The sequence below is a fragment of the Solanum pennellii genome, chromosome 1 (genome assembly GCF_001406875.1).
Source record: "Solanum pennellii chromosome 1, SPENNV200".
Taxonomy (NCBI): domain Eukaryota; kingdom Viridiplantae; phylum Streptophyta; class Magnoliopsida; order Solanales; family Solanaceae; genus Solanum; species Solanum pennellii.
The window spans coordinates 85,165,278-85,192,197 of NC_028637.1; the positions used below are offsets into that span (position 1 = coordinate 85,165,278).

General features: G+C 34.3%; 4 protein-coding genes across 5 annotated transcripts; 1 reads left to right on the forward strand and 3 right to left on the reverse strand.

Moving 5' to 3' along the window:
* Positions 1-447: 447 nt before the first annotated feature.
* Positions 448-17,147, forward strand: LOC107008548 (F-box/kelch-repeat protein At3g23880-like). 2 transcript variants are annotated; one of them, XR_001455279.2, is made up of 3 exons: positions 448-1,719; positions 5,638-5,746; positions 17,010-17,147. XR_001455279.2 is itself a non-coding variant. In XM_015207641.2 (2 exons), exon 1 carries the CDS (start codon positions 594-596, stop codon positions 1,707-1,709), a length of 1,116 nt encoding a protein of 371 aa, XP_015063127.1. In that variant the 5' UTR covers positions 448-593; the 3' UTR covers positions 1,710-1,719; positions 1,818-1,879. The 2 variants fall into 2 exon arrangements, 1 of the variants encoding a protein (XP_015063127.1); XM_015207641.2 differs by lacking the exons at positions 5,638-5,746; positions 17,010-17,147 and adding an exon at positions 1,818-1,879.
* On the reverse strand, positions 14,339-17,748 carry LOC107008537 (probable inactive receptor kinase At1g48480). Its single transcript, XM_015207625.2, has 2 exons — positions 16,410-17,748; positions 14,339-15,078 (listed from the first exon to the last, which is right to left on the reverse strand). Exons 1-2 carry the CDS (start codon positions 17,680-17,682, stop codon positions 14,525-14,527), a joined length of 1,827 nt encoding a protein of 608 aa, XP_015063111.1. The 5' UTR covers positions 17,683-17,748; the 3' UTR covers positions 14,339-14,524.
* A 3,237-nt stretch (positions 17,749-20,985) lies between these two features.
* LOC107014482 (cytochrome b) lies at positions 20,986-22,880 on the reverse strand. Its single transcript, XM_015214412.2, has one exon. The coding sequence runs from the start codon at positions 22,275-22,277 to the stop codon at positions 21,096-21,098; it is 1,182 nt and encodes a 393-aa protein (XP_015069898.1). The 5' UTR covers positions 22,278-22,880; the 3' UTR covers positions 20,986-21,095.
* LOC107024245 (putative F-box/LRR-repeat protein At5g02700) lies at positions 22,486-25,832 on the reverse strand. Its single transcript, XM_015225189.1, has 4 exons — positions 24,346-25,832; positions 23,071-23,197; positions 22,675-22,848; positions 22,486-22,530 (listed from the first exon to the last, which is right to left on the reverse strand). The coding sequence occupies exons 1-4, from the start codon at positions 25,830-25,832 to the stop codon at positions 22,486-22,488; spliced, it is 1,833 nt and encodes a 610-aa protein (XP_015080675.1).
* Between the last annotated feature and the right edge of the window lie 1,088 nt (positions 25,833-26,920).

Genomic DNA, 26,920 nt, shown 5'->3' on the forward strand with positions numbered 1-26,920 from the left:
TTAAGTGTATACTTGTGCACACCCAAAATTGAAGAGCATAAATATAATTTGTAGTCAAGTTAAAGGGCATATTTATATACTATGCCAAATATAAAAGAAGTGTTTTAAGTTTTGATATATATAAAAATAATTTTAAAGTGACTTTATATAAATTAGAAAGGTTTTTGTAAAGATTAAAACTGAAAAAACAAAATTTAATTATTTTTTATATATTTTTTCTATACAAATAGATAAATTGAGACAAACAAATTTACATAAAGTAAATCGTTAGTTCTAATGTCTCTCTTTTTTAATTATTATTATTATTATCAGAAAATAATACTCACATGAAGTTTATCCATCTAGTGTTGGCAGAAACAATGCCAATATTCAGGCGGCTTATTTAGGTACAAGACAAACTGAAACAAAACGTAACACGCAAAAATAAAGAGTAGCGTGTAAGGTTGGATACAAATCACAATTGAGATGACATCAAAAACTCATTTTACCTTCACATATTCTCTCTTAACTCTCACTGTCTTCTTCTTTCTAAAAGCTACTTTTTCAGTTGCAATACATATATTTTTCAAAAAAAATAAAAACATAACAATTGAATGAAGATGAAAGAAATACCAACTCTTCCTCAAGACATCATCATTGAAATTCTCATCAGGTTACCTCTCAAAACTCTCTTGAAATTCAGGTCTGTTTCCAAATCATGGCTTTATTTACTCTCAGATGCACAATTCCATAAAACCCATATCAGTTTTTCTATGAACAATCCCAAATTTACCGACTGCACCCTTGCTGCTATACCCACTGTTTCTGGTTTGGGCAAAATTTGTCATGTCTACACTATAAGCTCTGATAATTCATCTGTTATTCTGTCTAAACATGGGTGTCCTTCTAAGACACTGTCTCTCTCGGCTTGGATTTTGGGTTCTTGTAATGGGTTAATTTGCTTAACTTCTGATTGCTTTAATTTAATGTTATTGAACCCGTGTACTGGAAAGTTTAGTTTATTTCCTGATTTGATGATTGAGTATGAAGTTGGTGATGGTGGTGTGCATATTCGATATGGGTTTGGTTATGATGCATCTACGGATGATTATAAGGTTGTGAAGATGTTTAGTTTTCCTCGAATCGATAATGAGGGAAGACATGTTAATATGGTTAGTGTTTATAGCTTAAAGGGAAGTTCTTGGTCAAGTATTCAGGGTTTTGACAGTGGTCATGTAAATGGAAATGTTGGTGTGTTTGCCAATGGGGTTCTTCATTGGGAAGGATGTTATGATTATGTTTCGGGTGGTGTTTCGTCGGAGATTGTTACATTGGATTTGGCTAAAGAGATATATGGGAGGATAGCTCTGCCTAGGTATGAAGGTGGAGGTATTACTTGGACATTAGGTGAATCGAGAGGGCGTTTAGTTGCTTGTTGCAATTATGAATCAAATAAGGCAGATATGTGGGTGTTGAAGGAATATGGTGTAGAGAAAACATGGACTAAAGTGGTTACCATTTCATCACCGGATGATCGTAGAGTTAACATCTCGCCGTTGTTTGTGGCAGAGAATGGTGATGAGGTTCTGGTGAAGCTTGGCACAGAGGTGACACTGTATAATTCAAGGAATGCATCATTCAAGCGAATTGCCGATTATGTGTCTACGGATGATTTTCTTCAAGTTCAAGTGACTACCTACATGGAGAGCCTTGCTTCACCTCATATTTAGTGACCTGATGGTAAATGATCTCCCTGATAGCCTGGTGCTCTGTTTTCGAATTTGTTGATAATTTGTGTTATGTCATTGCCTTTTTGTATATTTTCTTATCTTGTACAGGTGCTATAAATGTCATGTTCAATTGGAGTTCTATGTTTGTATACAACTCATATCTTGCATCATGTTGTTACACAATCCTTGAATCCACTAAAGATCATCAATGTCGAATAGACGAGATTTGGGTGATGAACAGTTGGTTGAATGCATATTAAAAAATGTACGTAGATCATATTCTCATGAGCTTCATCACTAGAGTGATTATGTTCATTTTGGTAAGTGTTGAATAACTAACCAAAAGGGACATGATTGAGTTGTGGATAGATTGTTATAATAGACACTAATTTGGTCAAGTGGTTTTAGGTTCATTATACTTGATATCCAAGTCCTTTTGACACTGGTACAACAGAGTACTTTGGTGTAGACAATAAAATTCGCGTCGAGAAAACAATAATCAAGAACGGAAAATTATAACAACAATCAATTTTATTATTTCAAATGCAAGTGTTACAATCTCTATAATTCCTCTGAATTCGCCTTTTCAAATATAAATTCAAGGGCTTTAAAGCTTGTTCTCGAATCTATGATGAACTTGAACTTGAACTTTATCTTGATCTTGACTTTTATTTGAATTCAAGGGCTTCGAGCTTGTTCTTGAATTCGCTAGTCTTGATCTTGATCATTCTTGAACTTGAATGCTTGAATTCTTAAACTTGTAGCTTTGTAGAGAATTAAATGGCCTTTGTACCACAGAGTTTTTCTAGCTTCTTGTTTAGAATTTTTTTGTCTCTTTTCTGAATTTTGAGGACCCCTATTTATAGTTTTAGAATAGAGGAGTTGCGATTGAAATAGGATTCCGTTCGGCCAATCAGATTGAAGTGACATGACATTTGGGCTTTATGGAGCGGGTTTATCATCTTTGACACATGTCATGATTCTATTGGTTTTCTTATTTGACTTGACATGCCACATCATCTGCACACGTGGCGCCAAGATGGGCTCTCAAATGAGATGAGATTGAGTTCATCCAATGTAGCCCAAATTAATTAATTTAGACTTTAATTAAATCCATATTTATTGGATTTAAATATTTAAGTCAATTATATTAATTCACAATATTTATTTGGATTAATATATTTATGAATTCAATATAATCTGAATTATTTTATAAATTTATATTTCATAAATTTTAAATGATTACAAATGCCCCCTGCTTCAAGTCTTGTCGAGATATTTTATCTTTTAGAGACTAGGCTTTGAAGCATTAACTGGTTACTAAATTCACCTTAGTTAAAAATGGATTATAATTGAATTAACAATTGTAATCCTACTCAATTTCATATTCCTATATATGGTTTATTGCCCAAACCAAAAGAAATCATAATTCAATTAGGAATTGTAATCCTACACAATTTCATATTCATATATATGTTTTATTGCCCAAGCCAAAAAGAAATTGTAATTGAATTAGGAATTATAATCCTACTCAATTTCATATTCATATATATGTTTTATTGCCCAAGCCAAAAAGAAATTGTAGTTGAACTGGGAGAAGGATTTTATCCCACCACATGACATCTATAAATAGATAAATTGTCTCCATAATTTTATCTTCAATTATAGATTGTGAGCCTACGACGAAAAGGGCATACTCAAGGTAATTTTTCTGTTTTTTTAATTTATTTTCGTCACTTTTTTATAGCTTGACATGTCTGTCGTAGAAAATTCATATCATTGTAGAAAAATCGAAATCATGAAACGTTTGATTTTTCAGAATCTAGACTTTTAGATCTCTAACATACCCGAAATTCAAAATTTAATACCTTCAGAATCTTTCTAGATGATTTTTTGAAGTTAGCTCTAAATTCTGTCATGCTAAAAGTTCGTCACTTTTTTTTCAGCCTGACATGTTCGTTGTAGAAAATTCATATCTCATTGTAGAAAGATCAAAATCATGAACCGTTTGATTTTTCAGAAATTAGACTTTTCGATCTTTAACATATCCAAAATTCAAAATTTAATACCTTCAGAATCTTTCTAGATTAAATTCTGAAGGTATTAAATTTTGAATTTTGGATATGTTAGAGATCAAAAAGTCTAGTTTTCGAAAAATCAAACGGTTCATGATTTTGATTTTCATACAATGAGATATGAATTTTCTACTACGAACATGTCAGGCTGTAAAAAAAAATAAAAAATTTTAGCATGACAGAATCTAGAGCTAACTTCAAAAAATCATCTAGAAAGATTCTGAAGGTATTAAATTTTGAATTTTGGATATGTTAGAGATCGAAAAGTCTAATTTCTGAAAAATCAAAGGGTTCGTGATTTTGATCTTTCTACCATGAGATATGAATTTTCTACGACAAACATGTCATGCTGTAAAAAAAGTGACGAATTTTTAGCATGACAGAATCTAGAGCTAACTTCAAAAAATCATCTAGAAAGATTCTGAAGGTATTAAATTTTGAATCTCGGGTATGTTAGAGATCAAAAAGTCTAGTTTCTGAAAAATTAAACGGTTCATGATTTTAATTTTTTACAATGATATGAATTTTCTACGACAGACATGTCAAGCTGTAAAAATGTGACGAAAATAAAGAAAGAGGAAAATTACCTTGAGTATGCCCTTTTCGTCGTAGGCTCACAATCTGTAATTGAAGATAAAATTATGGAGACAATGTATCTATTTGTAGATGTCATGTGGTGGGATAAAATCCTTCTCCCAGTTCAATTACAATTTCTTTTTGGCTTGGGCAATAAAACATATATATGAATATGAAATTGAGTAGGATTACAATTCCTAATTGAATTATGATTTCTTTTGGTTTAGGCAATAAACCATATATGGGAATATGAAATTGAGTAGGATTACAATTGTTAATTCAATTATAATCCATTTTTAACTAAGGTGATTTAGTATCCAGTTAATGCTTCAAGCCTAGTCTCTAAAAGATAAAATATCGCGACAAGACTTGAAACAGGGGGCATTTGTAATCATTTAAAATTTATGAAATATAAATTTATAAAATGATTCGGATTATATTGAAATCATAAATATATTAATCCAAATAAATATTGTGGATTGATATAATTGACTTAAATATTTAAATCCAATAAATATGGATTTAATTAAAGTCTAAATTAATTGATTTTGGCTACATTGGATGAACCCAATCTCATCTCATTTGAGAGCCCATCTTGGCGCTACGTGTGCAGATGATGTGGCATGCCAAGTCAAATAAGAAAACCAATATAAACATGACATGTGTCAAAGATGATAAGCCCGCTCCATAAAGCCTAAATGCCATGTCACTTCAGTCTGATTGGCTGAACGGAATCCTATTTCAATCGCAACTCCTCTATTCTAAAACTATAAATAGGGGTCCTCATAATTCAGAAAAGAGACAGAAAATTCTAAACAATAAGCTAGAGAAACTCTGTGGTACAAATGCCATTTAATTCTCTACAAAGCTACAAGTTTAAGAATTCAAGCATTCAAGTTCAAGAACGATCAAGATCAAAACCAGTGAATTCAAGAACAAGCTCGAAGCCCTTGAATTCAAATAAAAGTCAAGATCAAGATAAAGTTCAAGTTCAAGTTCATCATAGATTCAAGAACAAGCTTTAAAGCCCTTGAATTTATATTTGAACAGGCGAATTCAAAGAAATTATAGAGATTATAACACTCGCATTTGAAATGATAAAATTGATTGTTGCTATAATTTTCCGTTCTTGATTATTGTTTTCTCGACGCGAATTTTACTGTCTACAAATTCTGGCACAGCCAGCGGGATAATTTTTTGAAGTTAACTCTAGATTCTGCCATGCTAAAAAATTTTAGATTTGTGTGACTTACTAAAAATCTCGTGTCTTGACGTAGGAACGACGAAATCACAATCCGCTTGATGATTCTGAATCTAGACATAAAGGTCTACAACGCATTCAAGATTCAAGATTTAATACCTTCCGGGTCTCAAACATCTTGACGGGTAACAATCTCTCCTTCACTTGTATTTTCCTCCTTCTTCTTTTTTTTAGATCAACAAAAGAAATTTATATTTTACGGAAGCTACATAATGGAAGAATTTATCACATGAAAATGTGTTTAACGTCCATGTATTAACAAATAAATAAATAATACTCTCAATGTGTTCCATGGCCCCGAATGCTTAACCAATTTGAAGCTTTACTAGAATGTCATGTAACGCTCCCGCCTTGAAAATAAAATCAAGGTGTTACAATATCTCGAATGCTTATCCAACTTGAAGCTTTACTAGAATACCGTGTAACGCTCACGCCTTGAAAACAAACTCATGGTGTTACAAGGTCCCGAATGCTTAACCAAGTTGAAGTTTTACTAGAATACCGTGTAACGCTCCCCCCTTGAAAATAAACTCAAGGTGTTACAAGGTTCCGAATGTTTAACCAACTTGAAGATTTTCTAGAATACCGTGTAACGCTCTCGCCTTGAAAATAAACTCAAGGTGTTACAAGATCTCGAATATTTATCCAACTTGAAGCTTTACTAGAATACCGTGTAACGCTCCCGCCTTGAAAACAAACTCAAGGTGTTACAAGGTCCCGAATGCTTAACCAACTTGAAGCTTTACTAGAATACCGTGTAACGCTCCCCCTTGAAAATAAACTCAAGGTGTTACAAGGTTCCGAATGTTTAACCAACTTGAAGCTTTAATAGGATACCCTGTAATGCTCCCGCCTTGAAGATAAACTCAAGGTGTTACAAGGTCCCGAATGCTTGACCAACTTGAAGCTTTAATAGGATACCGTGTAACGCTCCCCCCTTGAAAATAAACTCAAGGTGTTACAAGGTTCCGAATGTTTAACCAACTTGAAGCTTTAATAGGATACCGTGTAACGCTCCCGCCTTGAAGATAAACTCAAGGTGTTACAAGGTCCTGAATGCTTAACCATCTTGAAGCTTTAATAGAATACCGTGTAACGCTCCCGCGTTAAAATAAACTCAAGGTGTTACAAGGTCCCGAATGCTTGACCAACTTGAAGCTTTAATAGGATACCGTGTAACGCTCCCCCCTTGAAAATAAACTCAAGGTGTTACAAGGTTCTGAATGTTTAATCAACTTGAAGCATTAATAGGATACCGTGTAACGCTCCCGCCTTGAAGATAAACTCAAGGTGTTACAAGGTCCTGAATGCTTAACCATCTTGAAGCTTTAATAGAATACCGTGTAACGCTCCCGCGTTAAAATAAACTCAAGGTGTTACAAGGTCCCGAATGCTTGACCAACTTGAAGCTTTAATAGGATACCGTGTAACGCTCTCGCCTTGAAAATAAACTCAAGGTGTTACAAGGTCCTGAATGCTTAACCAACTTGAGACAGGATAAACCCGTGAAAAGACCAGTTTAAGGTGCAAAGGGTCAAAGGGACAAATATTGTCCACCTTAAGGCATGGAAATTTAAAGATCCTTTTAAAGATAAATCCGTCGAAACTCTAGCTTAAGGTGCAAAGGGACAAGTTTGTCTACCTAGAGGCATAGAAATTTAAAGATTCGTTGAAGGATAAATTCGCAACAAAGCTAGAATAAGGTGCAAAGGGACGAATATTGTCCACCTTAAGGCATGAAAAATTTAAAGATCCTTTTAAATATACACCAGTGAAAAGACCAGTTTAAGGTGCAAAGGGACAAATATTGTCCACCTTAAGACATGAAAATTTCAAGATCTTTTTAAAGATAAATCCGTCGGAACTCTAGCTTAAGGTGCAAAGGGACAAGTTTTTTCACCTTAAGGCATAGAAATTTAAAGATTCTTTGAAGGGTAAATTCGCAACAAAGCTAGATTAAGGTGCAAAGGGACAAATATCGTCCACCTTAAGGCATGAAAAATTTAAAGATCCTTTTAAATATACACCAGTGAAAAGGTCAACTTAAGGTGCAAAGGGACAAATATTGTCCACCTTAAGACATGAAAATTTAAAAAGATTCTTTTAGGTATACATCCGTGAAAATTTCTAGCTTAAGGTGCAAAGGGACAAGTTTGTCCACCTTAAAACATAGAAATTCAAAGATCTATTGAGGGATAATCCTCAACAAAGTTAGCTTAAGGTGCAAAGGGACAAAACTCGCGCACCTTTAGGCATGTAATTCAATTACATACACATTTGGAGAGTTCTACTTACATACTCAAAGTCTTACCTTCATACTTAGAGTATTTGAATACTTCAACCTGTATACTTAGAGAATTTGGATACTTTAAATAATAAACTCGAAGAATATAAAGACTTCAATTTGCATACTTGATCTAATTTAAACACTTCCACTGTACTAATAAGAGATTCATATTTTATAAGGGTTTGCCCCTTCCATAGACCCATCAATACTTCGTACAAGTCTAAAGTTTAATGAGACATAAGATAAAATACATATCGCTTTGACTTTTCTTTGAATTTAAGTGGGAACATTTTAATTTTTGACACTCATGCAACTAACTTAGAATATGGTTCTAAGCGCCTACGTACCTCAATAAAGAGGATCAAGTCACAACGTAGTTCTGGGGATTTGAGTGATTATTTTTTTTTTGGTTGTGTCGTACACAATTTATACTCTTGCGGCCAGGAGTGACATGTAGTTTAGGCTCGTACCTTAAGGAATATCATCTTACTTCAAGGATAGTATCTCTTTAGGAATTTGGCATTAATAGGACCGATTCTTAAGCCATCAACATCAACAAGCTTGTAAGCACCATTTGAATATGCTTCTTGTACGACATATGGTCCATCCCACTTTGAGGTAAATTTGCCCCCAGACTTGTGCGAAGTAATGATTGGTCTTCTTACCGCGAGAACTTGATCTCCAACTTGAAAGCACCTCAAGCGAACCTTCTTATTAACAGCACGAGATAGACGAGCTTGATAACATTCAAGGTTTTGTTGGGCTTCTAACCTCATTTCATCAAGTGCTTCTAACTCAGCAAGACGCAATCGAGCATTTTCTTCCTCAGTGAGCCCTTCTTGAATTGCAAGTCTTAAGGAGGGTATTTGACGCTCGAGTGGCAGGACTGCTTCAACTCCAAAAGCAAGTGAATATGGTGTTGCTTGAGTTGGTGTGCGATATGTTGTCCTATATGCCCACAAAGCTTCTTCCATTCTTTCATACCAATCCCGTTTGGATTTGGAGATAACTTTCTTGAGCAGGTTGCATAGAGTCTTATTGAATGCTTCAGCAAGACCATTAGCGGCAGCATGGTACATAGAAGATTTATGCTGCTTAAAGTCAAAAAGATCACAAATCTTGTTCATTAACTTGTTATCAAATGGTTTGCCATTGTCTGTTATTATATAGCGAGGGATGCCAAAGCGATAGATAATATTTACTCGGATAAAATTTGCAACATTCTCTTTCTTCACCTCTTTAAGAGCGACAGCTTTAGCCCATTTTGAAAAGTAATCAGTTGCAGCCAAGATATGCAAGTGTCCACCAGAAGACTTTGGTAATGATCCAACAATATCCAGTCCCCAAGCGTCAAATGGCCAAGTTCTCTACTGAAGTTGAAGACATCCATGGTGTTACCTTTGGAAGTTTTGGAGCTGTTACGAGAAGCAAGACTGCTACACTAGGACAACAAATGCTTCAAGTGTCGTCTGCATTAACTCCTGTTTTTGGGTCTTTGACTCCAAAAGGAGCAAGTTCCTCCACAAATGCTCTAGAAGGAGGAAGTAGTGTTGCTAAAAAGATCAAGAAGACATTGGCTCTACTTGAGCAATCTGGTTCCAAGTACTCTACCACAAGGGACAACTGTGATTCAACTTATGAATCATCTCCACGTTTATCGCGTAACGTGAGTCCACTGAAAATTAACTTATGCGACAATCCATGTTACTCTCCTGCATCTCCGATGATCATGCAAACGATGGTGACTGCTGCTTCCTCTCATGAGGAACAACTCGCAAATCTGACAAAGTTGGTTGAAGGATTGACGAAGCATGTACAAAACCAAGAATCTCGAATTGACAAGTTGATGGACATGATAGAAGGACTTTTAGATGGAGATGCGAGCCATGCACCTGGAAAGGGCTTTGAAGTTTAAGAAATCGAAGATCCTGGTAAAAAAGCCCCGTTTGTTAAAGAGATGCCAGTTTCTTCTGAAGGATTGATCCCACTCGATCGTTTGAAGGAGTTTATTGAAGGCACTATCAAAGATAAGTATGAAGTCTCCACTAAGTCTTCTCATATGTATGCTAAGCCATACGCTGCTAGGATTGATAACTTTAAAATGCCTGCTGGTTATCAACCTCCCAAATTTCAACAATTTGAGGGAAAAGGAAATCCGAAACAACATGTCGCGCACTTCGTGGAGACATGTAACAATGCTGGAACATATGGAGACTATCTTGTCAAACAGTTTGTCCGCTCTCTAAAAGGAAATGCCGCCAGAATTTGTAGACGATAAATTTCGCGTCGAGAAAACAATAATCAAGAACGGAAAATTATAGCAACAATCAATTTTATTATTTCAAATGCGAGTGTTACAATCTCTATAATTCCTCTGAATTCGCCTTTTCAAATATAAATTCAAGGGCTTTAAAGCTTGTTCTTGAATCTATGATGAACTTGAACTTGAACTTGAACTTTATCTTGATCTTGACTTTTATTTGAACTCAAGGGCTTCGAGCTTGTTCTTGAATTCGCTGGTCTTGATCGTTCTTGAACTTGAATGCTTGAATTCTTAAACTTGTAGCTTTGTAGAGAATTAAATGGCTTTTGTACCACAGAGTTTCTCTAACTTCTTGTTTAGAATTTTCTGTCTCTTTTCTGAATTATGAGGACCCCTATTTATAGTTTTAGAATAGAGGAGTTGCGGTTGGAACAGGACTCCCTTCGGCCAATCAGATTTAAGTGAAATATCATATGGGCTTTATGGAGCGGGCTTTAATTAAATTTATATTTATCTGAATTTAAATAATTAAATCAAATATATTAATTCATAATATTTATTTGGACTAATATATTCATTAATTTAATATAATCCGAACAATTATATAAATTTATATTTAATAAATTTTAATTGAATACAAATGCCCTCTTATTCAAGTCTTGTCGAGATATTTTTTCTTTCAAAGACTAGGCTTGAAGAATTTGAAGACTTCAACTTGCATACTTGGAGATTTTAAAGCTTCATCTTGAAACAATTTTATTCATAAGGGTTCGCCCCCATTGAGTCACCACCATTTGGTGCAAGTCTGAGGTTTTATGAAAGCTTACTCATAGCTTTAACTCATGTAACAGATCAAGTGGGAACATTTGATTTTTTGACACTCATGCAACTGAACTTAGAATATGATTCTAAGTGCCTACGTACCTCAATGAAGAAGATCAAGTCGCAACGTAGTTTTGAAGGAGTGAGTGACTTTTTTGTTGTGTCATACACAGTTTATACTGTTGCGGGCCAGGAGTGACATGCAGTTTAGGGAGCATTTTAACTTGAAGATTTAGCTCAAAATTTAAAGAGCTTTATGATATACAGTTTAGACTCGTGTCTCAATGAGCATTTCAACTTGATTATTTAACTCAAACTTGAAGATTTAAGGGACATATAGTTTAAGCTCGTGTTTCAAGGAGTATTTCAACTTGAAGATTTAACTCAAACTTGAAAATTTAAGTGACACACATTTTAAGCTCGTGTTTCAAGGAGCATTTCAACTTGAAGATTTAACTCTAACTTGAAGATTTAAGTGACATATAGTTTAAGCTCGTGTTTCAAGGAGCATTTCAACTTGAAGATTTAATTCTAACTTGAAGAATTAAGTGACATACAGTTTAAGCTCGTGTTTTTATGGAGCATTTCAACTTGAAGATTTAAGTGAGATACAGTTTAAGCTCGTGTTTCAAGGAGCATTGTAACTTGCTGTTTAAGTTAATGAGTTGGAGCGTGTTGATATACATTGACTCTTCAAAGTCATCTTCGGATGCAGATTTGCCCCCACTTTGGAGTTCTTCTGTATTTTCATCTTCATGAGGTCCATAGACAGGAGATTGTTGATCTTCTCTTAAAGTCATGCTTAATTCTATGTCATGTGCATGATTTGCCAACTCTTCAAATATATTGGGCTTTAATCCTTGCAAAATGTAGTGAAGACCCCAATTCATACCTTGAATGCACATTTCAATGCTAGAAATTTCACTAAGGCGATCTTTGCAGTTGAGGCTCAGACTTCTCCAACGATTGATAAAGTCAACAACTAACTCATCTTTACTTTGACGAGCCTTTGTTAGTTCCTTCATACTAATGACACATCTTGTGCTATAAAAACGATTAAGAAACTCTTGTTCTAATCGCTCCCAACTATCTATAGAATTAGGTTCAAGATCTGTGTGCAAATCAAATGCATTTTCTCTGAGAGATCGAACGAACTCTTTAACAAGATAATCACGATACGTCCCAACAGTATTGCAAGTATCGATAAAGTGTGTTTTATGTTGTTTGGGATTTCCTTTGCCATCAAATTGTTGAAACTTGGGAGGTTGATAACCCTCAAACATTTTCAAGTTATCAACCCTTTGTGTATATGGCTTTGCATATAGGGGATAAAATTTGGATGAAGACTCAGATTTGTCTTCGATTGTCTCTATGATAAAGTTCTTTAACTAATCAATTGGAATCAAACCTTCGTCTGAGATATGAATCTCTTTGATCTTTGTTTGCTTTGAGCAAGACACTTCTTTGTGTTGAATTTTAGAAAGCTGCAGAGGTGATTGACTTGATCATCTTTCAATCATGTTATCCATCTTATTTGTTAGCTTTGAAAATTTAGCATCTTGTTCGTGTGCACACTTTGTCAGCCCTTCAATTGCTTTAGTTAAGCTTGCTAATCGTTCTTCTATAGTGGAAGACATTTTGATATTCTTTGATGCTTGAAAAGTTGAGATGAGAGGTAGAGATTGTCCCACTGGGCGTGCCAGAATTTGTAGACAATAAAATTCGCGTCGAGAAAACAATAATCAAGAACGGAAAATTATAGCAACAATCAATTTTATTATTTCAAATGCGAGTGTTACAATCTCTATAATTCCTCTGAATTCGCCTTTTCAAATATAAATTCAACGGCTTTAAAGCTTGTCCTTGAATCTATGATGAACTTGAACTTTATCTTGATCTTGACTTTTATTTGAACTCAAGGGCTTCGAGCTTGTTCTTGAATTCGGTGGTCTTGATCTTGATCATTCTTGAACTTGAATGCTTGAATTCTTAAACTTGTAGCTTTGTAGAGAATTAAATGACGTTTGTACCACAGAGTTTCTCTAGCTTCTTGTTTAGAATTTTTTGTCTCTTTTCTGAATTATGAAGACCCCTATTTATAGTTTTAGAATAGAGGAGTTGCGATTGATATAGGATTCCGTTCAGCCAATCAGATTGAAGTGACATGACATTTGGGCTTTATGGAGCGGGCTTATCATCTTTGACACATGTCATGATTCTATTGGTTTTCTTATTTGACTTGGCATGCCACATCATCTGGACACGTGGCGCCAAGATGGGCTCTCAAATGAGATGAGATTGGGTTCATTCAATGTAACCCAAATCAATTAATTTAGACTTTAATTAAATCCATATTTATTGGATTTAAGTATTTAAGTCAATTATATCAATCCTCAATATTTATTTGGATTAATATATTTATGAATTCAATATAATCCGAATCATTTTATAAATTTATATTTAATAAATTTTAAATGATTACACTTTGGTTCTTTGGGTGGCCCGTTTGTTATGTTTATACATGTTGTATATATATATACATAAGAGTATCGTGGAAGCTTGCATGTGGCATGGTGCCTCCACGAGCCTTAATAGATTTGATTCGACTCTGCCAGGAACTAGGGTTATGCATCATTATGTTGTTTGTTGAACACACTTGCCCTCAAGCATGATCAACCTTGCATGCGTGCACGCAGAGAGATGTGCATCTCTGTGTACACCGGGTGTGTGTGACTGCAATGGTTTGAAATGTGAATATCTATGTACAAGGTGTGGGTCGACATGCCCGAGTGTTACACGTGGTGGATCAGGTGGTTAAGGATCCGGGTTCATCATCTTATATGTGAAATTGAGCTGTCGAAGTTGTTTTAGACAAAAATGGCAATTGGGCCTAAGTGAGTTGTACTCGACTCTTGGGCTATTTTAGAAATGGTGATCATACATTGTACAAATCGACTAATTATCACGACATTCCAATCGACAAAGTTACCACACAGACGCACAATAATACAACCATGAGCTTTGAAAACATGAATAATCGCTAGGAAAAAACAAAGAAAGAAACTACTGGCAGTTACTCTGTTTGTTTTCACTTATGGGATTCAAATTATCTAACCATAGTTGAAAAATAAGATATATGATTTGAAATCTTGAAGCTGTTGTTTCAAAATGAAAAGGAAGGGCTTAAAAGAGGCTCTTGATATATACAGATGCTCTTTAAAGCCCTTTCTTTTCATTTTCAAACAACAACTTCAAGATTTCAAATCAGACATCTTATTTTGCCAAGTGAAACCCATTACTTTGTTTTTTCAATAAAGTAATGGGTTTCATGAGGCAAATTTAGGATTTCGAGAACATGGCGATAACTACTTAAAAATATATATTTACATAAAATATCTAGTTTTACAGAGAGACTATCGATTCAGGTGCTCATTTTTAAGCTATAAATTCGCCCTGCCGCTGAATCGAGATATGAATAAAACTATGATCTTAACCTTTATTTGGACAAAAAAGATCAAACATTAACAAAACTCACATAACAATTTCTTTAATCCTCCTGGTAGTGTCAGCCATAGGCGGCCGCCTTTCCGGGTGCTGGGATGTACAAGAAATAGCAAGATGCAGCAATGAAACCATTTGCTCTTCATCACAATTCTGAAATCTAATCAACTCAGGATCAAACACTTGTGTTGTCCCCCTCTCTTGAACTATACATTTCACCCATTTAGGCAGGTCAATTCCCTCGTCGTTGATGACACTACTAGGATTTTTACCCGTTAAGAGCTCCAACAGAACAGTGCCAAAGCTATAGACATCAGCTTTCTGAGAAACATTTCGAATATTTGTCACCTCAGGCGCGTAGTATCCAGTCATTTTGGAGTTCGATGTGGAGGAAATCAACTGTGTTATGCCAAATTCGGATACATATGCATCGTAGTAGTGTGTGAGGAGGATGTTAGATGACTTGATGTTGCCATGAGTGACTTTAGGGCCTAATGAATGGAGATATTCCATACCATTGGCAACTCCTAAAGCAATTCTGCTCCGTATCACCCATGTCAATGCTTCTTTTGAAACTCCGCCGCCTAACAAAATCGAAAAGGTTAAAATAGTAATAGTAATCGGCAAGAATACCAAATAATACTATAGTAAAAATGATAGTTCGTTTTCCAAACATTTAATAGAATGTAAGTTGATATGAAACCTATCAACTGATTAAAGAGGTTGTCCCTCTACACAGAAATGGCTGTAAAGTTCTTGTTGTATGTTCCTTTCTCTATAGTATAATATTACATGGGTCCTTCATTAGTTCTGATGTGAACATGAGTTTAATTGTTGCTAAGTATATCACAAATGATCTTTAGTCGTAATAGCTTAATTGCCGCTAAGTATACTTTTTAGAGGCAATTACCAATAATAATTACATTTTAACACTCTTTGTAAATGCCGCTTAGCCTATAGCGACAGTGGATTTGATGATAAGTAACTAATGTAAAAGAGAACTACCAAATGGTCTTCTTCCTTTCCCCTGTTTTCATACCATCTCTTCCGCATAAATTCAGTTTTCATAGCTAAAGCTAAAAATCAATTAAGTAGAAGATAATTTAAGGGGAAATTGTATATACTGACAAATTAATAAATCAAATTAAATGTTATAATCACATTTTGATTTAATTGTGCCCTGTAACAAACTCTTTGTCAGTCGCCTCTCTCCCTCAAACTTTCGCTCGCTGCTCTCCCTTTCTCGCTCCATCTCTCGCCCGCTCCCTCTCGCTTTTATACAAACACAAAATGTATAAAATGTGTTTGTATTTGTATAAAACGAGAAACAATTGTATATATACATAGATTTTCGTTCCCCTCTCCCAGATCTCGCTCGCCACTCTCCTAGATCTAGCTTGCCACCCTCGCCTCTGTCACTTATACAAACAGAAACGAAATGTATAAATTGTGTTTCTGTTTGTATAAAGCAAGAGGAAATTGTATATACACCTGCAATATTATATCTTCGTCCTATACACTTATTATTATACAATACAAATATTTCTCTGTCCAATTTTCTTTTTCTTTCTCTTTTTCTCATTTTATACATACACAAATTATACAATTGATTTGTATACAACTGCTTTCTTTTGTATATGTATAGCGAATTATACAATTGGTTTCTTTTGTATATGCATAAGGAATTATATATATTTATATTTGCTATGAAACGAAATTATGCAAACTTTACTATAACATATAAATATAAATTTTATATTTACTATATGTGAAAGTTGCTCATAATTTAATCTTATCTAAGAAATTTAATTAAGAGAAAACAAACTAATTAGAACTATCATAAAGAAGTAAGTAGCAAATATTATTATTAAAACAACAACAAGGCAAAGTTAATTAGAAATAATAAGATACTTACCATGCAAAACAGCATACAAGCTTGTAGGCATAGAATCATAAACAACAAGCTTTTCCTCTCTTCCATAATAATATGCTCTAAGAGGCACCAAATTCCCATGACCAATTCCTCCACATACCTCCATTTTCGCCCTAAATTCCTCCTCTGAAACACAAACATTTCTCAACCTCTTCACAACAACTTCAACATCTCTATCCAAATATGCTTTATAAGTAGTTCCAGTTAACCCTTTCCCCAATACCTCCGCGGACGCCATCAATAAATCCTCCAAACCAAAAAGCTCAAAACTTTCCCCAAAATATACCATACCTTTTGTCCTATCATCACAAACTCTACTCTTGCTATCTTTTCTATCCGAATAAACAGTTTCGATATCATGATTCTCTGTCACTATTGAATCATGAGGACTCGAAACTACTTGATTCGGTGTAGGAGACACGTTCACTTGACGGAAACTTTTTTTGCTCCTATAAAATGATCTCACTGACATAAACAAAACTAATAGTAGTATGCAGAATCCGATAATCGAGCCAATTACTATTCCAGCTATTGCTACACTTGAAAGTTTATCTGATTGATTGGTGATGTTATTGTTTTCAGGACAAGGACTAAGAGAGCAACAGAGTGAATTTCCGAGAAATGAAGAAGCTAAGAATTGATTTAAACTCGAAGGGATTGAACCGGTTAATCTATTGAAAGACACATTGAATTCATTGAGCTGTGAGAGGTTTTTCAAATCAGGAAGTGAGCCAGAGAAGTTGTTATTCTCCAAATACAGAGTTCTCATCCTAGTCAGATTGTTAAACGCGTCTGATATCTCACCGGAGAATCTGTTCCCTGAAAGACTCACGCGTATGAGATTGTTCAGATTGAAAAAAGTAGTTGGAATTGAACCAGAGAAGTTGTTGTTTTCCAAATTAAGTATGCGTAGCTCGGTGCATGAACCTATGTCAGGAGGAAGAAGACCGGATAAAGAGTTACTCCGAAGGCTGAGAGTACGGAGTTCAGTTAAGTTTCCGATGGAATTTAAGGGCATCTCACCGGATAGACCATATCCGGGGAGACGGAGTTCAATAACACGGTTGATTGTAGTATCACATTTGACACCTTCCCATGAGCATGGGGTTGAATTGGTTGCGTTCCACCTAAGAGTGCGGCCTCTGAAGGCCGCACTCAGGTGGAGTAGAGCGGCTCTATCCGCGTTAAGGTCCGAAAAGATACCGGAAATTAAAAGAGAAAGGAAAAGGAATGAAATAAAATGAGTAGAAGACATTTTTTGTTTTGTGGTTTGGTAGTGTGGATGTGTTGCTAAGTCTAATTTTTTTTTGTTGTGTGGATTAATAACAGAAATTCATCAATAGGAAAATGACCATTGATTATTTAAGTCAATGGCGTCTACTTTATGAAGTCGTCAGTTTGGACTTGTTCAAGCTTTGTGGGATTACAAGGAATTTTCATTTTTGGGTGTTATTTATTAGTATTTGAAAGTATTTTAGGTGTTAAATGGCAAAGTCATGGTATAAAAAGTTGATGTCAACTTGGAGTTCGAAACTTAGGTATGAGTTTGAATTTCAAATTGGTTTTCGAGAAGTTAAAGAAAACTTACTATGAAAATTACGGATTCGGCTCCTCTCCATTTTCCTTTTCTTCATTTTTTTCAAGTTCTTGATTTTTTTTTCCTTCATTTTTTCCAAGTTCTTGCTTCAATGTGAGACACATGACATAGGTAAAAACTAATGGTTAAGATTTAATTGAATAAAAATAAGATTTTAATTATAATTTAGATAATTAATATTTCATAAAAAATAATAATACCACAATCATAAAAATATATTATCTTGTCATAAATATATTATTAAAAGAAATCTTTTTCTTACTACTATTATCTTCTGTTTTGTCCATAAATATATTATAAAATTATTTCTCTTTTTCTAAAAAAATTTTCCGTGCGAGTATTATAAATAATATTGTAGCCTGTCGATAAGTCATATTTGGTGGAGATATTCCCAAAATAGTTTGAAGATTACTAAAAGCTGGTGAACAAGTAGAGAGAATTAAATTGAAGTATTCAGTTAAGGAATTCAATGATTTACTACACATTGATTCTATAATTATATTTTGTAAATTACAGAGAGATCCTAAATGAGGCTTGTTGTGTTTGTGTATATAGACAAATTAGTGAGTTGTGTTTCTATTGAAACTACACATGCCAGAGCTTTTGCATTGCTAATAATATTAATATTGGTCCAGTTTAAAAGTTTAGAGTTTTTTAGTTAGTTACAAGTTGTTTAGTGGAGTCATATTAGTCCTCTATAATATTAGAACCTACTTCAATAGTATAAAAGTTATTTGGTCTTAAATATGCTATGTGGAAATTAGAGACGTTAAAAAAGAAAAGAAACATTCTAGAGTGAAAAAGTAGGACAAACAAATTGAAAGAAAAGGAGGAAGCAATAATTCAAAAGAAGAACAAAATGAGTTGTAATGAAAAGAGTATGTAAAGAATTATGAAACTAATCTGTGTATATAATTCAAAAAAGAAAACAGAGTTGTGACAAAAATCCATATCGAAAAGAAGTCTACAACTAGGTGTAATAAGTTAAATGAATAAACTACGTACAATTGAAACCAAAACTGCCTCCATCTCTGTAAGGTCCTTCATTGCCTGCTCTCCATTTTCGAGTTCCACGTGACAAGGAGAATGCCTCGAATTCTTCATATACATTAACGGACTCAATCTTCATATATTTTGAAGATTTCGCAGCTCAATCTTTGTCAATAACGGACAATGCTGAATGATGAAATCATACAGTAATTGAGCAGATCTCGAAGCATGTTATCGTCTAATCCAACCTCAGTTAGAGAAAGCTTTCTCAAAGATGACAGCTTTTTTTTTTTTTGTAATAGACAATGAATGAGATTACATCACAACAGCGATAAAAGGATTTTCTCCAATATAAATGACGTTATTAAATTAGGGATAATTTTATTTTTTTAGAGTCGTCATTTTAAAATTGAGTCCAAGAGGAAATGATTCTTATTTTGATTTGTGAATCAGAAATTCGAATAAGGAATTTTGTTAAACGAAGAAAAAGTATTACGCATCCCTTGAGTCTCGTAATTCTACCACGGTCGCTTTTATTGACTTATACTTATTTTTTACTATTTTTTTAATATTATTTTCAGATCATGACTTGTTCGCATTTTTATTGTTGAATCTTATTGATCTTAAGTCGGATGCATCTCGATTGTCTTTCCTCTCGAGTATCTCACACCTAATAATTTTTATTTACACCTCTTGATTTAAATTAATGAAAGTTAATTATTAAAAAAATTTGGCCAAGGTGCATAACCGCACCTTGAGTGTCTTTTAGTGTCTCAAAAAGATATTAACCACATTCTTAATTGAAACAAATATTTTTTTAGCATGCCTCAAACTCATTTAGTTATTAAAAATTAAATTTTTTGTTTTATACATAAAACCAAATAAAATAAAACAAAGCTAAATGTTGATGATACAACATATAATTTTGTCATCATTTCTATATCTTTTCATTTTATATTTCAATATTTTATATTTTATTACTCTTAAAACTAACGTCAACATAATTAAGTATACATTTTCTATTCAAACAAAATAATAACGAATTGTTAAAAATAAATCTCAATCTTTATTGGATAAAACAAACAACAACAATCTCTTTTCACCAAAAAAATATTTAAAAAGAGATATAACACTTAAAATATTCTTTCATTTCATTCAAATTATGAATAAAACAAAAGTATAAGAAATGTATCATACTAATTACATCAAATTCCCTGAATAAATTAAAGTACTGAGATAAAGTTTAATCTGAAATAAAGAGAATAAATATCGTAAAATTTTGATCGAACCTCGATTATAATTTGCAGTGTTTTTTTTTTTGCTTTTTCTTTGTAATAAACGTTTGTATGCGTTGAAAGTGTGTTGCTCTGTGTTGTGTATGTATGAGTAGTATGTATATAATGTAAGGGGGCTGTACGTGGAGTGGAAAATGGTTGGGGTAGTGGGATAAGGGTAGTGGGTGTGGGGAGTGGAGAGTTAAAGTTTAATTTCTTTTTTTATAATTAATTATATATAAAAATTATAATAATAATAATAATAATAATAATAATAATAATAATATTAACTAATTATTTTAAACTTACAAAACATAAAAAAGGTTAAAATAAAGTTGTTATTAGCATCGCCGTCTACGAACTTGTGATCCATATCTCTCAACTGGATGAAAAATCCTAAATCAAAAATAATAATCTGATTTTACTTAACAATTTTAACTCGATTCGATCCACCTAATAATATAACCTAATTCTTTTACCTTAATTAACAACTTTTTTTCAATTTTCTTTTCTAATAATTATGTCCAAAACCCCAAATCAAATAAGGGTTGTTTCGAAGTTGAAAATTGAATTTATGTAATTGGGTGTAATTACGTTGTCTATTTTGTCCGATTGGATAAGTAATTACTTAGTTAGTAAGTAATTGGTGTAATTGGCACGAGTAATTACAGTAATNTGCCCTTACTCTAATTCGAAATACGTCTCTTTCTTTCTATTCAAATTCCTCTCCCTTCATTCCTCGATCCGCTTGTAAATTCTTGGTGTAATACCCACTCGTAAATGATTGGTGTAAGAATTTCTCACTAATCAGGTGTGATCAGTCTCATCCGTGTAAGAATTAGGAATTCCTCTTCCAACTCGTCCCAGAATGGGCGTTATGGCAAAGAACAAGAAGAAAACTAAAGGAGAAATTTGTCCAATAGTAACAAAGGGTGCCTCCACAGGTTGACATCCGATCCAACCTAGTAGTAAGCAATCCGCCAAAAGCAACCAAAATATTCCTTGGTGAATCGGGCGAAAACTTGAACTACGTACATACATACTTTTAAAAAAGGGTAAAGCCAACAGACATATAAAAACTGGTGCTATTGCGGCTACACCTCCCGATTTGTCAGGTATACTACGAAGAATGGCATGGATCGGTAGGAAATACCATTCTGGCACAATATGAGGCGGGGTGGACATCGGATTAGCAGGTATATAATTGTCGGGATGCCCCAAAACATTAGGAGCATAAAAAATCCAAATGGAAAAAAAGATAGCAAAAGCTACCCAACCTACTAGATCCTTTACATAAAAATAAGGGTAAGAAGCAATTTTATCCATCTCTGAATGTACACCCAATGGATTATTGGATCCATATTGATGCAATGCGGCCAGATGAAGAAGACTGGCGCCTACTAAAATAAAGGGGAGTAAATGATGAAGACTAAAAAAACGATTTAAGGTGGCATTGTCCACGGAGAACCCACCCCAAAGCCAAGTCACTATGGTATCTCCTACTACAGGTATGGCGCTAGCTAAGCTTGTGATTACTGTAGCTCCCCAAAAGCTCATCTGCCCCCAAGGTAGTACATATCCTATAAAAGCTGTCACAATCATTAATAGGAAGATTACAACTCCGAGACACCGAACAAATTCCCTAGGACTGCTATAACTGGCATGATATAGACCACGAAAAATATGCAGGTGAACCACAATGAAAAACATACTTGCCCCATTAGCATGCATATAACGGAGCAACCAGCCCCCTTCAACATCTCTCATAATGTGTTCTACGCTGTTGAAAGCTAGATCCACATGAGGTGTGTAATGCATAGCTAAAAAAACGCCAGTCACTATCTGAATGACTAAACAAATACCCGCTAACGAACCGAACCCCCACCAATAACTAAGATTGCTCGGGGTTGGATAATCTATCAAATGCTGATTAAGTGTGGAGGATATAGGTTGTTTAAGAAGAGAGAGCCGTTGGTTCCTTATAGTCATTTCTTTTTTTCTCTTTTCTATCGTGACAACTCTTGTTCCCCCACCTTTTAGCGTTCTGGGGCCCTACTATGTATTAAAATGTGAGTACCCTTTCTTCCACCTCCGAAGGATGGAGGGGGTATACAGCGAAAAAAGCGTCGAAGGGGTCGGATCACCCTGGGTTACTGAAGAGTCGTCCGACTTCTCGGTGACCGAATAAGAGAGGTTTTTACCGCTTTCTCTTCTCTCCAGCACTCTCGGACTGATCATCTTGCTGCAACAAAGCAAGCTTAGGAATGAATCTAATGGAAATTTAGGTCTCTGTCCGCTTGGAAGATTATTCTTTCCTCCTCGGCGAAAGAGGGCAAAAAGGGTGTGTGGGAGAAAGAATTCAAAAAGGAGAGAAGATTTCGTCCACCAAGCGGGACAGAGTGCGACCCCTAAGCAATTGGGGGTTCTCGCTCATCTCTTGGGGGTCCATCTCATCTGAAAACTTTTCCTCTTCCATTAGCATAGCTAAATTTGAATAGGATGAATCAGCCTCAGGAAAAGTAAGCCCCCTTTCCTTGATTGAATTTGGCTTCGCTGCGCCCTGAATCAATCAAAAAGCTTATTGATTTGTCCCACCCCGAAACTGACCCACGGCACAGCGCCCATTCGCTTCGCGCGCGGGAAGGCAACGAAGTTCAGTTCATGAGACCGCAGCGCAGCGGAGTGGAGCAGCCGCGACACTTCCTTACTGGATCTCGCTGGTGGCCACCTAAACGGTAGGTAGGCGGCGGATGTGTGACGTTTGGAGTTGTCGTTCGTGCACCTGTCCCCAATGGAAGAATGAGTGATCTGTTCCCCTGCGGATCATGGCCTTACCACTCGGTCCCCGATGGCCAGCGGGGATTCGGTATAGCAGCTCAGGTTCGTTTGCGCTGCGCGTTCCCGCTGGACTGGACACATGTTAGCTGTAGGAAGTATGGTTCCGAAAGTGACTTCGGTTCGCCAGTTCAGGCTCAACTCCTCGCTTTACGTTAGCGGACCTACAGGTCGGGCCGGGGCTCTGCGCTCTTTCTTTCTGTGTGGGACGATACCGGGGAGANGAGAGAGAGAGACAGAAAAATTGTGAATTGCTGGTAATTACATTGTGTAATTACATGATTTAATTACCAATGGATTATTTTTAATTTTAATTTTTAATTTCTATTTTGATTTTTTTGTTTTAATTTTTACCACTATTATTTTTTAAAGTTTTTTTTATTCTAAAAGTTCATTTTCTTATTTTATATTATTATATTTAAATTTCTTCTTATTCTTAACCTTACTTTACATGTTTCTATGCAATTTTTTCGTATTATCTATTTTTATGCAATTTTTTCGTATTATCTATTTCTTTATGTCACTCGCATTTTCTCATTAGCATAATTTTATTAGTATTCTGATTTTTAAAATTAAAATAGAATTTATGTTAAGTAAGGCTATAGACTTATGTTTCTTTTTTAAAAAAAAGTTAAAATCATATTTATGTATGCTATTGTTGAAATTTGCTATAAGAGTATTATGTTAAATTTTTTGTTTTGAATTTATAACTTATGTAATATTTCCAGTTTCATTTATTTTAGTAATTTTAAATTTACATTACACGTTATTTTGAATTAGACTCGATAGATTATCTTTCACGCAGACATCTCATGATGTTCATAGAAATTTCATACTTATAATTTTTATGATCAATTCAATTAAAATATATTAATTTAATAAATATAAATCAATTATTTTTTCATAGAATATATGTTTATTGAAAGACTGGAATTTGTCCAGCCAGCGAATCAGAAACATTATTTTGTTTCACATCCAATTAGTTTTTTTCTGTTCACTAAATTCGTATTTTCCTTCCTTTCACTCTCTTGTTTTAATGGAATATATAGTTTCAAAAGTACATTCAACAAAATGAGTTGTAAATCATGAAACGAAACTGTGTTGAAAAGAGAGGTCTCATATATATATAATTCAAAAAAAAAAAAAAAGAGTTGTGATAAATCTACAACTACGTCTAATACGTTCAGTACAAGCTAAACTACATCACCAATATAATTCAAACGAAACTGTTTCCATCTCTGTAAGGTCCCTCATTGCCAGCTCTCCACTTTCGAGTTCCACACACGGATGCTCCGTCTCAAATTTACAGACTTTTACGTCTTTTAATTGACTAGATTTGCGACGCTTGCTTTCCTGACAAGTAGAACGCCTCGAACTCCTCATATACATTAAACGATCCATGAAACAAGATATCATTTGAATGGTTGATTTTAGGACAAGTCTCGTAGGATGACAACTCCATAGCAAAGCATCCACAAGTAATGTCGGGTACTTGTTAGACGATTCTATACGTACAACTAAATCGTGCACTTTGGGTGTTGCAACTATAGAATTCAGTACCAAATCTTTCATGTTGATCTCACTGCATTCCTCAAAACTAAGGGAAACTAGAGACCAAGAGCTCGACTTTGATAGAAATTTCCTCAACTCACCAAACCATGCAGCATTCAATTTTTTCAAGTTATCAAGATATATTTCTGATTTCTTCAACTGGCGAGACATTTTTGCAATTTTAAGCTCAGGAATCTGATCGCCATCATACTCGAGTGATACCAAATTTGGTGCATCAATCTCCTGTAATCCCTTACAATTCTCAATCGCCACGAACCTTAGAGATGGACTCCCGCTGATTTTGAACCTTTCCAACCTTGTAGAAACGTTATCTAATGCCAAACTCTCAAGGAATTGAGATGTAGAAATAAGGCGCTGCAGAAATCCTTCAGATATCCTCATATCTGTTAGCTCTAAAGATTTTAGATTTCGACATTCAACAATATCAAATACAGGGGAATCTTCTCGAAAACACCCAATATAAGACAAGTGTTGTAGAGTCGGCGTCTGGATTTTAACACTCTGGTTCCTGCAGCAACTAATAGACACTGACTTGATATTTTGAAGATTCCGCAGCTCAATCTTTCTCAATAAACGACAATGCTGAATGATGAAATCATCAATCAAAGGACAGCAATTGAGCAGAGCTCGAAGCATGTTATCGTCTAATCCAACCTCACTTAGAGAAAGCTTTCTCAAAGAAACACAGATTTTGGTAATAGATAATGAATGATCCATGAGATTACATCCGGACAGAACCAATTCTCTTAAGGAATTTGGTGCCAAGAATTTGAAAATAGGGAAAGGGTATGAAGGGAGAGAAACCTCACAAGACAAATATTTTACACCATTCTGAAGAGCAATGTCGAGCCACTTATCCATCTGAGGGAACGCAAAAGGATGAGCAAAAATTGTAAACGAAAGGTGAAAATTTTCAATAGGGATTTTTGTTTGCCTATATCGCTCCATTATTTGATCCACAATGTTCCTATCATGAATATTGTGGCCATGTTCTGAAGACACTAAGGTGAATTCCAAGTTGGGATGAGCTAACCAAGCGTGTAGCCATGTTTTCGAGACGAGGCTCAACTTGGCTGCTTCTTCAAAACTAAGGTAAGAGAGTATTTTGTGAATAAGGCATTCAGACAATACGTCCATACTAGTCATGAATGGAATTTCATAGAGAGTGTATGGAATTCTTGAGTAGTATTTATAGAATGCAAATTGTGTAAGTCTTGAGAAACCTTTTCCTAGACAAAGTTGGTTAAGTTTTTCCTTTTTCGTTAAGTATCTTATAATTAAGAAAATTGTGGTTTCCAAAAATAGTTTTTTTTTTTTTTGGGTTTATGCTTTGAGAGGGTTTATTTTATGTGCGTATTATAACTTAAAGTTTTTCCTTTTTTTAATTGAATTTGGACCCAAATATGTAAACTACTAAAATTGTTCAAAAACAAAAAAAAAGGTCTGACCAGCCGATAAGTGGCTGGTTAATGAATTAACAAAATTAAACAGAAAATAAGTAACAGTATAGCAAAAATAAATTGGAAACAAATTTCCTCTAAAAGGGTCCAAGAAATAAATAGTAACTTGTTTTTTTTTTTTTAGGTATAACTGTTTTTTTCTTTTTCATCTAAAGCAAAAAATTTTATATTGATTTATCTACTTGGTTTACATGTTTTCATGTCATTTAATTTATAGTTATTTCGTTTATACAATTGGGATCGTTTGGTATAAAAAATTAATAACGTAGAGATTAGTATTGTAGGGATTAGTAATTCAGGGACTGAAAATGCAGAGCTTATTTTTATCAAGTATTTTGATTCATTGTTTTCAACCCCATCTTGTGTATGGATTAAAACTCTTTAAAAATCTTCTTTTCAATTATACCCTAAAATTATTATGTAATTGGGTCAAGCTAGATAATTATCGGATGATATTATTTTTTTATGGCCAGAGAAATTATTTTGTTGTCATGTTTCCTATTTTCTTTCACTTGCATTATTTGAGGATAAATAACTCTCATCTTAATAAATTGATCATTGACAAAATGTCAATTTTCAATTTAAAAAAGATAAATCATCTACTTTTAAAATTGAAAAGATGGTCAAATATGGTAAAATTGAATAAATAATTTAAAGTTACACATAAAAATTGCAAATTATAGTTCTAATATATGTATGTAATTTTTAAAATTGTTCAAAATACAAATAATTAGAAAAAAAAAACCACACACATACACAGCACAA